Source organism: Ochotona curzoniae, unplaced genomic scaffold (genome assembly GCF_017591425.1).
Source record: "Ochotona curzoniae isolate NIBS_2020 unplaced genomic scaffold, NIBS_Ocur_1.0 contig_2318, whole genome shotgun sequence".
In the NCBI taxonomy this organism is placed as follows: Eukaryota; Metazoa; Chordata; class Mammalia; order Lagomorpha; family Ochotonidae; genus Ochotona; species Ochotona curzoniae.
Window position 1 is genome coordinate 12,910,777 of NW_024465419.1, and position 16,040 is coordinate 12,926,816.

General features: G+C 37.1%; 1 protein-coding gene across 2 annotated transcripts in view; it reads left to right on the plus strand.

Annotated features, from left to right (window-relative positions):
- The window catches only part of VPS13B (vacuolar protein sorting 13 homolog B), a 595,475-nt gene that overhangs the window by 440,859 nt on the left and 138,576 nt on the right, over positions 1 to 16,040 (plus strand). For both annotated transcript variants that reach the window (XM_040972638.1, XM_040972637.1), the window contains exons 37-39: positions 11,396 to 11,598; positions 14,303 to 14,510; positions 14,800 to 14,984. In XM_040972638.1, the coding sequence (XP_040828572.1) occupies positions 11,396 to 11,598; positions 14,303 to 14,510; positions 14,800 to 14,984 (596 nt within the window). The remainder of the gene's footprint in view (positions 1 to 11,395; positions 11,599 to 14,302; positions 14,511 to 14,799; positions 14,985 to 16,040) is intronic.

A 16,040-nucleotide genomic window follows, 5' to 3' on the forward strand; every position in this document is an offset into this window, starting at 1 on the left:
TCTAAAAAATAAAACAGCCCCTTCCTCTCATATATATACACATACAGCATAATCATTTTTTACTATTTGAAGTGTGTCACTTTGGAGAAACTACACGTATAGGATTATAAATTCTGAACTGACCACGTAGCACTTTCCACAGGAAGGGTGCAGAGTGAGCTGCCGACTTTAGCTCCCTTGTCAGGGTAAATTATGGCTCTATTAGGGCGGCACTCCTTAGATTTCGGCCAACAGGAGTGCACAGTTGAGAGCTGTGAAGGAGCCATGCTTGCGGCTGCACTGGACTCTCAGAGGCACTTACTTTGGCAACCTTCACGTAGCTAAGGAAATAAAAATAGGATATAGATGCTACTGGGAGCAAGAACCTGAACGAGGCCATCTTAGCTGACATGTTAACCGAAACTGGGGAGAAAGTCTGAAAGATCCAGAGACTTGAAGGGCTTTTCACCCACGCAAAAAGCAGTGAGTGGAGCTCCTTCTAGTGAAACAGCTGGGATTTAAAAGAACCTTCGCCTTCCCAACAGACAAAATTAGAAAGCAATCCAGCATAGCAAGATTATTTTGCACTTACATAAAATGCTTCTAGGGTTCACCAAATTAGCAACCATTAAAATTCAAACAGCCTGAAGTTCCTTTTCATGCATTGAAAAGTGAAACCGGGTCATTAGCTGATACAGAGCAGAGCAGCAGCTTTTCTTTGCGCAGTTCACCAGGTCTCCTGAGGAAAAGCCCTTTGGGCGTTATCCATAGCTTTTGGATGCTCTAGAGCATGAAAGGAAGCCTAAAGGGAAATAAAACATTAAATTAGATATGACTACCTAAAAGAATATGTTGCAATAGTAAGCCATTTACAACACCCTAAAGACTCCTGGTACCTTTAGGAAGAAATAGCTTCTTTTTCCAATGCCTGAACAATAGGAAATGAATTGTTCGTCAGTGGAAACCAGAAGATAAACTTAACTTTTGAGCAGCCACTGAGGATTCAAGTGGAAATACAGCTAGTAGACAGCTATACAAATCACTAACAAACTGTAATGAATATTGGGTGTGGGCATCAGGATCCTGTCATTTCTGACACTATGTCCTGAGTAGCTTAAACCCAACAGTCAAGCCAAGGTGGAGACCTCATCAGGTCTGTAACATCTGGGATTTTTATTTGTCATTTTGGCATACGCTGCAAGCGCAAAAGAAAAAGTAAAAGGGGATTATCTTGACAATGAAATGAGTTACTGAATCTTGTGATAATGAAAAGCAGAAGAATTCTAATGCCTCTCTATAGTCCCTAAGGTAGAGGTGCGTTTATAGTTTTGCAGAAGTAAAATGGAGGTGGGTAGAACAGATGGCCTAGGGTCCATGAAACACAACACCCCACCTGCCTGTCCCAGCACTGCGTCCCACTATTAATCCTGGTCAGATTCCCTCCTATCACTTCATAACAAGCTTCAGAGTTGCTACTGATGAATTGGCATATACTGAAATATTTCCTTTTTTGTTTTTTCACCCTTAAATGATCTATAAATGACTGATTTGGGGGGAGGTGAATATGGTATTTGTGTGTTTTAGTGAACTATGGAGGCATTAAAAAGACTCGAATACCAAGTTTCAAAACTTGAAGGAGAAATAAATTGAACTGCTAAAATCATACCTTTTCCAATATGCTACATTATTTTTGTAAAACACTAATTCTCTCCTCCGCTTAGAGATCATTGTCAGCAAAGTGTAAAGTTCAATGTACAACTTTTATTCTCCTTGTAATTGTTATAATATATGATTGCATAGATTTTAGGATAACAATAAACATTATCATTACTACTAGGTTAGAAAAGATCGTTGGGTAGGTCCTTAAAATTTTATGAATATTTGAAGCTTAAAGAAAACATTAGTAAAGCACAGCGGAGTAACTATTTTATAACAATGTATTATGTACTGCATAAAGAACTGGAAGAGAGGAATTGGTTGACTCCAAACACACACATACACACACACACACACACACACACACACACACACACACACACACAGGAAATGGAAGGGCTGCTTGCCTAGATTTAATTGGTTTATTGCCATATATTTGTGTTTAGCTATTTATAGTACCCTAGCAGTATGTCCAAATATTAACGTGTCACTGAAAAATTTTAGAAAGAAAATTTTTGTTTTTCAGTTTTAAACTAATGGATATATACTATTTAGACATGTTTCCTGCGTCTAGTTATTTTTTGTCTAAGAAATTGTGTTACTGTAATGCTGTATCTTTTGGAGGGATGTATCAACATTTCCCTCTACTTAAGGGATTATAATTAAATTGTGTATTATGTGTTTATTGTTCTTCAGGTACTCTTTGTTGTTTAAAGCTATGTGATTATTATAGCTGTTTTGGATTCTGATGGGAAGCATTTACAATACATGAAGTGATAACTTCAGAGATAAGATAATTTCTAGGTTGAATTTCTGATGTATTCCTTTCAAGACTGCATGAAAAACAAAAGTTATCTAATAAGCCTAAACTTGGGTTATCAGAGGAATCTCCTGTGATTGGTGCCGTGAACATGATGTACCTGCCCAGCCTGTCGTAGAGGTAGATGAGCTCATTGCGGAGAGATAACCATCTCTGACTTTTTCTTCTGATTCATCACTGACCTGAACTCCATTTGAACCTTGTTAGACGAAAAAACAAGCAGAATTCCTGGCCCAAACTATAAAATATAATTAAGCCCTTTTGAAATGATGTGTAAAAGAACATTGCTGTACCCCCACTTATAACCACTACCACCACCACAACCAATAAAGTTAAATCAAGCACTGCCTGTAATGGATTAAAATAATAAATGTTCCTGGATTTCAGTGTTTGAAGTGCTTGAAGAAAACAGGCTCGCAGCAGCCTGGGTAGCTGAATACAGGAGAGACATTTATTAATGACGAGTTCAAGGATTTGGCCTGTTTAAGATCATTACTTTCTGTTTACCGTGTGTTACATATCTCTTGTATTTTACACAGCCCACATGTGTCCACACGCAATAATGAAAAGCTCTTTTTTTAAACAAAAGAATTGTTAATTGTGTAAGTATAGTTCTCTTGGGGAATATGAAGTCTTCTTAAGACTCTGCTCCCTTCTAATGAGAAATCCAGTGCAGTGCTTACAGTTTTCCATGTAAATTTGCCTTCAAATCTTGTCTCTAGGTAAATTAGTCCATTTCTTGCTCTTAGTTTTGGTTACCAGATTTCAAACTTAATCTAGACTTCTTGCTAGGAAACTGCTGGCCTCAGGTTATATATTTTAGAAGTATGTCTCATTCCAGTAGACCTTATGTGGCCCCATAGGAAAAAAAAAAAATACTACTTTTCCCACTAGTTTTAACGAAGCATGGTAAAAAACTGTTTCTTTTAGATTTGGACACATTTGGACAAGAAGAATCACTGATAGAAATTTTACACATACATATATTAAAATAGAGTTTTGCTTGGACAGGAGGAAATAGGGCCTTTAGAACCACAAAAAATTATCATCAATTAGCCAGAAGACCTGTCATTGTGCAATTGGGGAAGAAAATTCACAGTCTGAGTAAGGAAGTACTTAAAGACCTTTGCTTTAGTTGTTGCTCCTTTGCATCCTAATGACCGCACCTGTTAGGTTTGCAGTAAGGAAACGACCAACTCTGTTAAAAAAAAAAAAGAGAAAGTTACAAGTAAATCCACATCCTCAAGTGTCCTGAGTCTGTGACAGCAATTTAATTTTGCCTGCAGTCACAGCAAATTGCCCTCTTGTCCACACAAGCCAGAGGCTGTTTGCTTGGAAAGTTTCTGGCAAAGCAACCCTGTCAGCAATGAGTGGCTGAAAACACATCTGAGATGTTCATCTATTCCCCTGGTTGAGGCCCTGGCCCTGTTGGTTCTGTTGGCATAACATACTGAGGGCGGGCAAGAGGGCTGGGGGTAGGAAAAAGCACTTATTCACAACCTTGTTACCAATTGGAAAAATGAAGTTACTTAGAGCTGACAAATGGCAGTAGTCTTCATGAAGCAACATAGTGCCAGAGGAAGGCAGACAGAACACGCATCCCTGCCCTCCTGCATGTTGGCCAGTTGACTGGCCAGCAAAGTCACACTCCAGCTCATCTCTCAGATGAAGATGAGGACTCTGAATCCCGGGGTGGTTGGAAGGAGTGGGTGACAGAATATATGCAGACTAACCTACACGTTGTTTGGCACAAATGAAGTGCCAAGTAACTATCAGTCTCTTCATTTCTTTGTCCTCTCTGTCAACTTAGTCACATCATATGAGCTCAGAGCATAGACCATGCCTTCGTTGATGTAAAAACAGCCATAAAGGTCATCCTTTTCCAGAACCCTTTTTGTCCTTTTCTCCCACAGACGGCATGATCCAAGAATACTGCATTTACGGTTAGATAACAAGCTGAATCAACTTGACATATCAAAAGATAAGACTTTAATAACCCACCAAAGCCCTATTTCAGATACATTTATGATTTCCTTAAGTCTAGTTGAGATACTAAGCATATCTCATGACTTCTGTTGCTAAGAGGGAACTGGAAAGTGCCAAAGAATCCTATATGGAGTCTGCTGAAATAGCCTTAACTCCCTCATTGAGTAGAGACTTAGAGAGCTATAGTGATTTGCCCAGCATTCACTGAGGTAGAGTGAGGATACATCTCTTGGCTGCTGGTCCTTTCAAATCTGAGTTATGTCGCTCAAGACTAGTTTTTAGGTCATTACACTGTCAAAGAAAGACATTTGTTTTAATGTTAAAAAAAAATGTATAGCAGTTATTTTATCTGTGTGACTTACTTTAAGAAATGATTCAGCAGCAGTTTCCTCATGTAATTAAATTAGCCAGCTACTGTAGTCATCACAGAAGCTTTTCCAGTGTGTGTTCACCGTGGCGCTTTTTTCCATACGAAGGTTGCTCCATGCTTTCCAATATGCACAGTCAGATCTGCCAGTTTGCTGACCCCCCACTCCACCTTTTTTAGACATAGCCACATGATCCAGTCAAGTTTTATTTTTCTAACAAACTAACACAACTGTAAAAACAGTGAATATGATGGCAGACTAGTGGGGAAGAAGGAGGGAAAACATATCCTCCAGCACCCTTTGGTAGCTTTAATTTTTGTTTTCTTAGGATCATAGCGTTTTAAAATGCCTCACCAAAAAACATCTTCTCTAGACCACGGCCAAGTTTAAGTAGCTAACTCAGTAGACATTTCTTCTTTCATGAGAAATTCTCCCTTTCTTTATGAGAAAGAAGAAGAAATCCTCTTCTGGCTAATTGTGTTTCCATTTTCTCAGGTAGAAAAGGAGAGATCTGAAGTAGTGAATGCTGAATTCCCAGCATTCACTCCCCAGTGAGATTTCCTGGACACCCTGCCTCTGAGAAGTCACCGTGTAGTTAGGAGAAGAGATGCAGGATCTGGGTGGGCTAGACCCACCAGCTCTCAGTGGGATTTGACTTTGAAGTCCGTTTGTGAGCACCCGTGTCTGTGTGTTTCAAAACTGTCCTGTTTTGATTTGTTTCAGCATGTCAACTATTTCTTGTACTTTAATTTGTTATTTTACTGAGTATAATATAGCCTTAAAGTCTTCTTATAAAATTGAATGCAATAAATCAGTTCTGACCAATTTACATATTCTGATCAGGGGCAGGGAATGAGACTTTTTTCATGATTAGAATACTCTCATTTTTATGTATGTTAATCTTTTTCTGGTTCTTTCAAGTAATTTCTTTTTTTCATAAATTGATCATGCCTTTTTGGATTATACTAAGAAAAATTTCTTTACTTTTTCAGGCAATCTGGTGTATCACTGTTATGCAAATCAGCTTCTGGATGTATCTAACACATGCTTGGTGATTTTCTGGTAGCATAAGATTACTTCCAGCTGCATGAAAAAAATTAAAACAGTACCTGGATATGCTTGCTAGCGCATGTCATCATTGCATTCTCTTGCCAATGATATACAGAAGCTTGATTTAGATTGCCTTTTGCTCAGTCACCATGCAAAAAGTAGGAGCCTCACTAAAAGTATAGTAATTACAGATGATGTAGAGCTGGCAGCATTTTGTAAATATTTTCCAAAGCAAGTGATTTGAGTTTGTGGGTCTTCTGAAGATGTATTTTGAAGGTAATGAAACTATCTGTTCCTTTGCTACTCAATGAAAAGTATGCCAGCATGCAAACAAAGCAAGGTTATTTCTGTTCTTTCCATCAGTTGTTTCTGAAATTGCTTCTCAGTGTTGCTACACCTCATTTAGTTTAATTAAATATCTGACATTAGTTTGCTACAACTGAAATTAAAAATGTAAACACAGGTTTTTGAAAACAGTTAATAGAAACATCCAGCAGAAAAGCATTCTGTTGAAGAGAAGGAGGTAGAACAAAAAGGTAAAATGCTGGGTCAAACTGCCCTGATGACACAATTGCTAAATGCAGCTGGGGAGCCTGGATGGGACACCAAAACACAGGAGAGAAGAGACTGATGAGAATCAAAGCAGATCTATACATTAGTTACTAAGATGTTTGTCACGGTGGAATGACTGGTTTTTGAAAGTCTTACTCTTGATTTTGTGTAAGCTGTTACCATTGAGGGGAGCTGGGTGAAGAACATCAACTTTGCCGAAAAGCTTCACTTATTGCAGAGTTAGGGAACCTTCTTTTTTCTGCCAAGGACCTTCTGGATATTTATGACATCATTTGTGAGCCATATGTAATTGTAAGGCGTCTTCATACTGAACTGAGCGAGCAAGTAGAGTTTGCTGAGTACACTGTGAACAGTGAAGGAGCAGCCTGTTCAGGGCAGAGGGTTTGCCAAGGGGGGGTCTAGGAAGTGCTTCCTATAATTACAGGTTGGAATTTAGCAAGTAGGGAGTGGAATTCTGCCAATAAGGAAGGGTTTTCCAGGATTAAGAGGCCACCTTTGTACCTTCTTTCCTCCCTCCATTCTTTCCTTCTTTCCCTCCTTTTTTTAATTTACTGTAAAAGTGCTGTCAGAGAGAGCTGTATAATCAGCTGTTTCAGACCCCAAATGGCCACTTAGAGGTTGAAAGTGTCACAGGCTTATTGTGCTAGGCTATGACATTGACCCTGTTGTTTACTTTCTCTCGTAGTAAAACCCTTTTGAATCAAGCATGATAACCTTGGATGCAGCTTATAACCTCAGCCACAATGCTAATGATATTCTAATGAGCCTGTCATCAGCTTAGAGGTCTCCGAGTGGCTGAGGATATGGTGGCTTTTCGTGGGACACTGCCAACATTGTGCTTTCCTCGTCTCTAACACGCAGAAAGGTCTTATCACTGTGACTCCACACCAATCTAGCTTGCTTCCTGTTCTTAACTGTCTTCTTTCCTGATGAAGAAGACAAAAGGAAGTGCTGATGTCCCAGAGGGCTACTTGCTTCCCAAACTGAATGAGGAAAGACACTTAATAATCCTATCATGAATCCAAGGGACTATTTTCCTAGGTTGTGATAAAAGTATAAAGTTTGATTTTCCATCTATAAATGAACTACCATGAAATTCATCACTATCCTTCATTATTAATTGATCACCACTGTCTTTTATTACTGGACACTTAGCCTAAGGTTAAAACCACTTGGAATTATATTCCAGGTTTTTTTTAAGTAGTAGGACATGTTCATAGGAGAGTTAAAACTGTTTTAATCTTAAAAGCCAATCCTTGTCGGTTACATTTTCTGTAGTGTATAGATACAATAATGCCATGGTCAATGCTGGTGGGCCGATACAGACAAGTATACACTGTGAAAGGAGCAGAGGAAGCACCGTTGAGGGTAGATTACTGCAGAAAAGAAAGGAAATACAACAGGAAAAAAGAATAACAACTTATGCATCAAATAATTAAGGAATAGATTTGCATTACATGAATATAAAGAAGCAAAACATATTGATAGTGTTTGAATGATAGCAGGAAAGTGTTCTTCAAAAGTTTACGTACTTAACAGAGTCAATATTGTCAATGTTACTGGTTATCAACACTCAGCCACCCCCACCAAGTTCTTAATGTATCAGAACTTGAAACTAACAGAATGCTAAGGAAGAATCTGACGTGAAAGAAAGCCAAACACATTGACTTTATCTTCTTATAGCCCAGTACATAGTAGATAGCCTGTCAATATTGGTAGAATAATGAACACATGAATGCATAACTGTCCAGTTGCCAGTAAGCTAGGTATGCATATTCCTTATAGAACTCCTAACTAGGAGCCAGAGAGTAGAACATGTTTCAGAAAAGTCAGACCTTGTTATGGATATTCAAGTATTAAGAACAGAAATTACTGCTAAAGTCATCAAAGCCGAGAAGTCACTAAAATAAGAAAATTAGGGGCAAATAGAAGACTAAGGATCAGGCTTTAAAATCCTATTGGCTGCAAAATAGGTATCAATTGATGTACTGTAGGCTACAAGTGACAGAAGGTCCAATCTAAACTTATTTAAGCAGGTGAAAAACGCTAAAGCAATTTTGTGCTTAAGCATGTCCATGGCAAAATTCATTGGGATGCTGCCTCCTATATTACACATTTCCAGCCTCAGGCACCAACATATAGCTGCCAGCAGCGTTAGCACCTTTGTTTGCTTCAAACTAGGAAGCAAACGGAAGAGTCATCCCATCTTTCAGCAGAAAAGAACAGGATTTGTGAGACAATAGGGGAATGTTCATGTATTTAATAGAATATTTGGTGATACAAAAATCCAGCCATTCCAATATGAAATATGGGTGTCCTTAATTACCTCATCCATCTCCTGCCAATGAGCTTAAATGTAAGTAGTAGATAAATACAGAATATATAAATGTATATACATAGATTATATATTGTGGTAGATATCCCTGTATGTACACTATATGTATACACTTAAATATACATTTTGTGTCACTTTTATTTTTTATTTTATTACTTTTTATCTTTGTCTGCTAAAAGAACCTAAAATCAGTGACAACCTATTGGCATTGAGCACATATACCACCCAGATCTCACTTTAGGTACCATTCTTCAACAAAAGAAATCAAGGTCCCTTGGAGAAATAGCTGATGTCAGAGATGGGAATGGGTAAATATATAAGGTGAGCCTGAAAGATCTCATGGCCGGGAATGATGTGTGTATAGCAGAAGGATATTGGAACCAACTAGAAGGTATTCTCAATGGCCAAAGCTTGTTCAATTTAAGTAACAAATAAATACTAGTCATTCTGGATTATAAATAATTAAATGCTTGTTCATGAGTCCATTCTGTTAGAAATGCTTAAACTAGTGAATGAAGTCCAAGTGACAGCTTTAAATCAGGAGAAACAGGAAACTACCATTATCACACACCTTAGTAATAATTGTTGTACATGAGAACCATTGGTGCATTCACTTTAGTGGGTGAGAGTTTGTAAAAGAGAATGTTTGCATAATCTTCCAGTATCTCCCCATAATCTAACCTATCTCAGCTTGTACACAGCTGTGGAGAACTGAGAGCTAATTCCTTGGGAATTCTAACTTGAATTTAGAACCAGAAAAAAAGATGAGTTGGGAAAATAACAAAATATAAATGAAGTCTGTAGACTATATTAGTGTTGAGTTACTGATTTTAGTATTTATAGTATAGTTATGGGGTTGGGCAAAGGAGATATGTGAACTTCATATGTTTTCTTGTAATTTTTATATCGATCTAAAGTTATTTTGAGAGGAAGTGGTGTATGTGTGTCTTAAAGAAAGGTTTTTGGGAAGTAGTTGGGTGCTAAGCTCTCTCCTACCCAGCCGTATTAGCTTGTATTACAGTTACACAAAATGGAGAATGTCAAAGATGGAAGCGCCTTCGTCTCACATCTACCAAATCAGGAACTTGATAAGATAGCTGAAAATAAGGTAAAATTCTAAACCATCAAGTCAGTTTAGTGGAACATGTCCTATTATGAATGCCAGTTGTTTTTTTCTGAGTAGTACATTGAATAGTTGGCCCTGGCATCCAAGGTAGTCTTGCAGAACTTGAAGGTCATGTGGTCCTCCCTTTCAGTGCTTTTAGCCCATTGTGACTAATTGGATGATGAAGTTACGGGCTTCATGTAGCAGAGACTTACTATGGGAAAGTATTGACAGTGTCAAGAAGCATAATGCAGTTAAGTCAGAAAGTTCAAATTCACCACCAGACTCAAAAAAACATGGCTTTAATTCTTGAATATTCTTAACTATTGTTTTTATTTTCGTTTTCTTTTATTTGAGTGAAATTTGGCTTTGAATCAAGGGAATTGTGAAATGAAATTTTCAGTGGCACAATATGCTTGATGAAACAATGTAAGACACTGATTTCTGCCATGATAATTTGTTCACAGAAATCTTAGCACAAAGCCTTTGTGGGTGCAGTGCCTTCTGAGGAGGATTAGAGGCTTGCTATTCCATTTCTGTGGTAGGAACATACAACATGTATGAAGTTTTTGTGTCTCCAGAGAATAGAAAAGCCAATGTGGGGACTGTACTGTGAGAAGTATATGCTGTGTGCCTAAGGTGTTTTTTAATCTGTCATCTCTCTTAAGGCTCAGATATCATTAGAAAAATAAGCCATAGGCATTATAAATGTGGTCTGGTGAAATCCAATATTCACAATGACAATTTAGAATATGAGCTCTTTGGGAGGAAAGTTAACTCACCACTCTAACTCGGCATCTAAATATCTGAAAGTGTGCCATTGCTTTTATGAAAAGGTTTTGATCTGCATTCCTAGTTTGAGTTCAAAAGAAAACCTTCATTGTAAAGTGTATTCCTTTTCTGGGTGTATTTACTTTGAACTACAACATATAGTTTTTCTCATAAATCTAACCTGCCACTATCTGTTTTTAAGACTTTGTAAACTTCAAGTGGTTATGATGTGTGAAGTTTGGATTAAACTAAAATTTTCAGAAAACACATGTTATATATTTTGATTGTTTTAAATTTTAACATAGGCCAGTCGAAAACCTGAGTGTCTAGTGAAGTAATAGACTGTACTCCATTACTGTAAGAAGTCACAGAAAATTGCCCTTTCCCATCATGTTAACGATAGACAAATGAAGCAGCTGTTCTTATTCTTAATGTAGTTGTTTGAGAAACTTGCACAATTTAATGAAAATGTCTCTACTCATAAAACTTAAAATGCTCACACATGGAAAAAGTCATAATGTTTTGGCAAATATTGCTTTGTTAGGAATGTGAATGAGGTATTACCTGCTTCATAACTCGAATTCTGTATAAATGGCATAGAACTCTAGTGGGGAGCCAACTGAAAAAAGACTCTGGCAAAAGATGAATTAACATTCTTTAAAAATATAGCTAATTCTTTCCCAAACTTTCTGTTTTTGTTACTAAGGAAGATACATATCTCTCTCCATTTCTTCTCTTTGTTTGCTTTTCAGGAATCATCCTTGGGTCTTCATTTCAACTCAATATAAATGATTTTCTTCTTAAAACAAGTCTCAAAGAAAGAAGTCGGATTCTGGTAGGACCATGCTGTGCCACTGCCAGTCTGGAAGCTAGATGGTGTAAACACAGCGGCAACCCAGGCCCAGAACAATCCCTACCAAAAATATCCATCGATTTAGACGGCGGTCTGCTACAGGTCTGTGGTGATTGGCCGTATTTCTCTCATAAGTTTTTATGTAACCTTTGTTCATTTTCTGAACTGTTCCACTAAAGTTTAAATCTTTGTGTAGAGAGAAACGGTGTTGTCAGATTGCCATCTTATTAAATTTTTTAAGGTTTATTATGATGTAATTCACATGCCTTACAGTTCACTTATTTAAAATATACTATTTGATGACTTTTTAGTGTGTCCATGAAGCTTACACTCGTTAGCACAGTACATTTGAAAATGTTTTCATTACTAGTCCCCAGAAAAGCCATTACCAGTCCCCCTATTACCATTTATACCCACTCTTGCAGCCCAGCTAAGCACTAATCTTTTTATCTGTGCATTTGCCTGTTGAGGACATTTCATAGAAGTGGAGTCCTAGAATATTCTCTTCTTTTATGACTGACTTAAAATTTTTGTTGTCTTGAAAAACAAAGTTAAGAGAGAGAGAGAGACTGAGAGAGAAGGGGAAAAGAGATCTTCTATCCACAGGTTCAGTTCCCAAAAGTGACAGCAACCAGAGGTGGGCCAGGTTATAGCCAAGAGTTTCATCCAGGTTCCTCCCCTTGCCCCTGCCACCACTGCCCCCACCTGCGGGTGGCTGTGGCCTAAGCACTTGACTGACTTCTAGCACCATTCCGAGAATGTTACCAGGAAACTGGATTGAAAGTAGAACAGCTGGGACATGAACTGTAGCCCATATGTCTTTACCCACCACACTGCAATGCTAGTACTATGACGGACCCCTTTTACTCAGGATAATGTTTCAGGGTTCATATTTTAGCAGATGTTAAAATTTTACTCCTTCATGTATCTAAATTTTCCATTTTGAAAATATTTCATTTTATTTATTATTCATTAGTTGATGGACTTTGAATCATTTCCACTTTTGACAATTACTGAGAAAAATAGTGCTATGAACATTTGTGTTCAAATGTTTGTAAGGATTAATATATTTGGGGTAGGTCACTAGAAATGGAATTGCTAGGTTCAAGCTTTTTTTTTTTAATGTGAAACTTTAAAATGTGACAAAGTATTCACTGTCTCAAGTGCAGGGTCGCTGGCAGGATACCCACATTATCGTGCCTGGTTACTAGCACTTAAGAAGTGTCACATTGCAACTTCTCAATCATTTTATTTTTTACAAAAGATTTACTTATTTGAAAGAGTTCAGAGAGAGGGAGAGAATTTCACGCCTTGAAGCCAGGTGTGAAATGTGCGAGGGTATCCAGCTTATTTCTTGATAACTTTTCTTGTGACTAGAGTTTATTTCGTGCTTCACATGATTTTGTGTTCCCACCCCTACGAAATGAACATGAGTGTTGCAAGCTTGAAAGGTTGACAATGAGAGAAAATTGAGATGACTAACTTGTCAGTAATGGAGATATACTTTTCATGAATTTCTGTTTTTCATCTAAAAGTGTTATTACCTCAGCTTTTTACCAAATTTTTTTACTGATGCAGAGCAAGATAAAGGAAGTCCTAACCACTTTCTGCTTGAGTTGTTCTAGAGACTTTCAACAGCTATCAGAAATTTTTACGTATTTACAATAAATGTTAAATAAATTATTTTTGTGTTAATGTTTTATTGATAACATTGATTGTATTATCTTTCTCCAAGGCAACAAAGTAGCTTTATATTAAAAATAACAGAAAGAGCAAAAACCAAGTCTTACCTCTCTATTCTGTTACTGTCATTTAGTAACGTAAAGGCTAAAGCATGGCGCTCTACTCCTCAGCTTGACTTTTTACATATTTATATCTATTTAGCCTCATCCAATTTTAAAAAGTTAATGACAACAAAAATAGGCTTGGTGCTGCATCTCTTACTTTGCTTTCTGAGAGTCTAAACCTGTAAATTGAAACTTGTCCCGAAGGTATAGGATGGTTCTTTTTATCTGTGTATTCTTTGCTATGATTTTTTCTCTTCTCTGTTCCCTGGTTCCCTGAGAAGAAATCATCGTACTGACTTTATTCGGTATATTTGAAGAAATTTAAAATTATTGCAGATTGTGATCATCTGACAATTATTAGCTACTGGTCATTCTTCTCTTTTAGACTGGTTTCTTATGCTGTAGAAGACTTAATCATCCCTATTAAAGGAAAGACCAGGTCTTTGTTGTTGTTGTAGTTGTTCTCAACCCTTTTATACCCCCTAAACAACTGGTTCTCAGGGTCTGTGAAACTTTGGGTGCTTCCACATGCTCACTAAATAGATGTCAGAGACCTGCTAAGTTTCAGTTGATTGAGAAGTTCCTACTCCTCTAAGAAGTGAAATTGTAAACAAAGGAACGCCATGCTCAGGATTGCTTATTAATGCCATGGCAACATGTAGGAACTACGTCACAAGATGATAGTGATTAACATTTTGGCCTAGAGGATCTTTATTGCCTTCTGTCAGATTATAGTAGTTTTCTTTTTCGTCATGGCTAAATTGTTTCATAAACATTATTTCATATCTTCACAACTTTCTCATTATTCCAGCATTTAAAAATTTTGGTTTTCATGATATAATATGGGATGGATTTTCTTGTTATATATTTATACAAGCCATAGGATTTTTTCCTGCAGTTCAACCCATTTATAGAAATTATAATTATCAGTAATTAAGCTAAGCATTTGTCATGCATTAATTCAAATGTGATTGTACTAATTGATTGCACTAATTTTTGCATTTTTCACGATTTTAAAGGTCTTTTGGGGCCAAGAACATTTGAATTGTATAGTACTTCTTAATGAATTACTCAATGGATACCTCAAGAAGGATGGAAATGTTAAAGTACACGTTTCTGAGCCTATGCCTCAAATGTCTTCTCCTGTGGAAAAAAGTCAGACCTTCAGAAGTGAACAAAGTTCAGATGACCTGCGCACGGGTCTGTTTCAGTATATCCAAGATGCTGGTAAGTAGCAGTAGCTTCAGTATGAGAACTGGTATATATGTGTGTTTTAAACACACATTAAGTAATAATATGTGAAGATTACTTTAAATAATGTTAATATATTATCAATCTCTGTTAAAGAGGATTCCTGATTTTCATCTGTGTCAAGCCATACATCACATTTTTTTCTCACTTTAATAAACCAACATTTTCCTCCTTTAAAGCATACAGTGATATATTTATGTAATTATATATTTATTTTATATACACATTATTATAATATATAAACATTTAAATATTCATTTGATAGAACCTTTAAAACTACCTGGTGTCTATGAAGTCTTGTTCTGTAATGAAACTGAGGACAGCCCAGGGATGATGCTGTGGAGATACCCAGAGCCTCGAGTGCTCACTCTGGTGCGGATAACTCCTGTGCCTTTCAACACCACAGAGGATCCAGACATCAGCACAGCAGACCTTGGTGATGTGCTTCAGGTGGGTAATGGCTCTGAATTTGTTACTAAGCTCATTATGGCAAGTGCTGGTCCTATATTGGGAAAAAACATTGGAAACATATTTATTTTTTGTGGCAGTAGCCTCATACTTAAGTGGCTGTTATACTGCATTATTTAGGGAATGATAACAAGAAAAAGTCGAACATACTCAGTATAGCTGCAATTTTCCCCAAATATTTTATGCTTGTTTATTAAGAGGCAGAACGACAGAAAGAAGGAGAGAGATCTTCTGTCTAGTGGTTTGCACCCTAGAATGACCATAACAGCCAGTACTGACCCAAATCAAATCCAGGAGCCAGAAATTCTATCTTAGTCTCTACCATAGGTAGCAGAGACTCAAGTACTTGAGCCATCTTCCACTGCTTAGAAAGAAATGAATCAAAAGCAGGGCAGGTGGAATTCAAACTGGTGTGTGGTATATAGGCGTTATAAACAGTGACTTTGTGGCACAATCCAGCACCTCCCCAAATATTTTCATTTGTGATTGGCTGAATAAGTAGATGTGGAGCCTGAAGATACAGTGGACTGTTAATGATATAATTCAGATTCACGATATTTAGCAATTTCATGAGTTCCCAGTTACACTGTTCATCTTATTGTAAATAAGTCTCATGGTCTCACGCCATAGCAAGAAAAACTCATTCAATTTACTACACATATACCAAATGTTACCATGTAGTCACAGTTTCTGATACTGTGTTGTAAAATATGTCAGAATTGGGTGACTGTAGTTTTCATTTCCAGAGCTAAAAATGGTCTTAGTGTTTGATGTAGATAAATTTCCTATCAAGAAAAACCATCTAATCAATGGTCATATTCCCTGTGATTGAACATTTGTTGCTTGTTAGTTTCTTGAGCTTAATGCGAATGTACTGGTGATATCATTGTGTTATTTTTATTATACTTAAAAATATTTTAGGGATCTGAATTTCTCCAGAAATATCATCTTCCCCTAGTCTCCCACTTATTACATAGGAATCATTTTGAATGCTCTTTTTTCCATATCTCCCTACACCCAACCTCTCAACAAATCCTT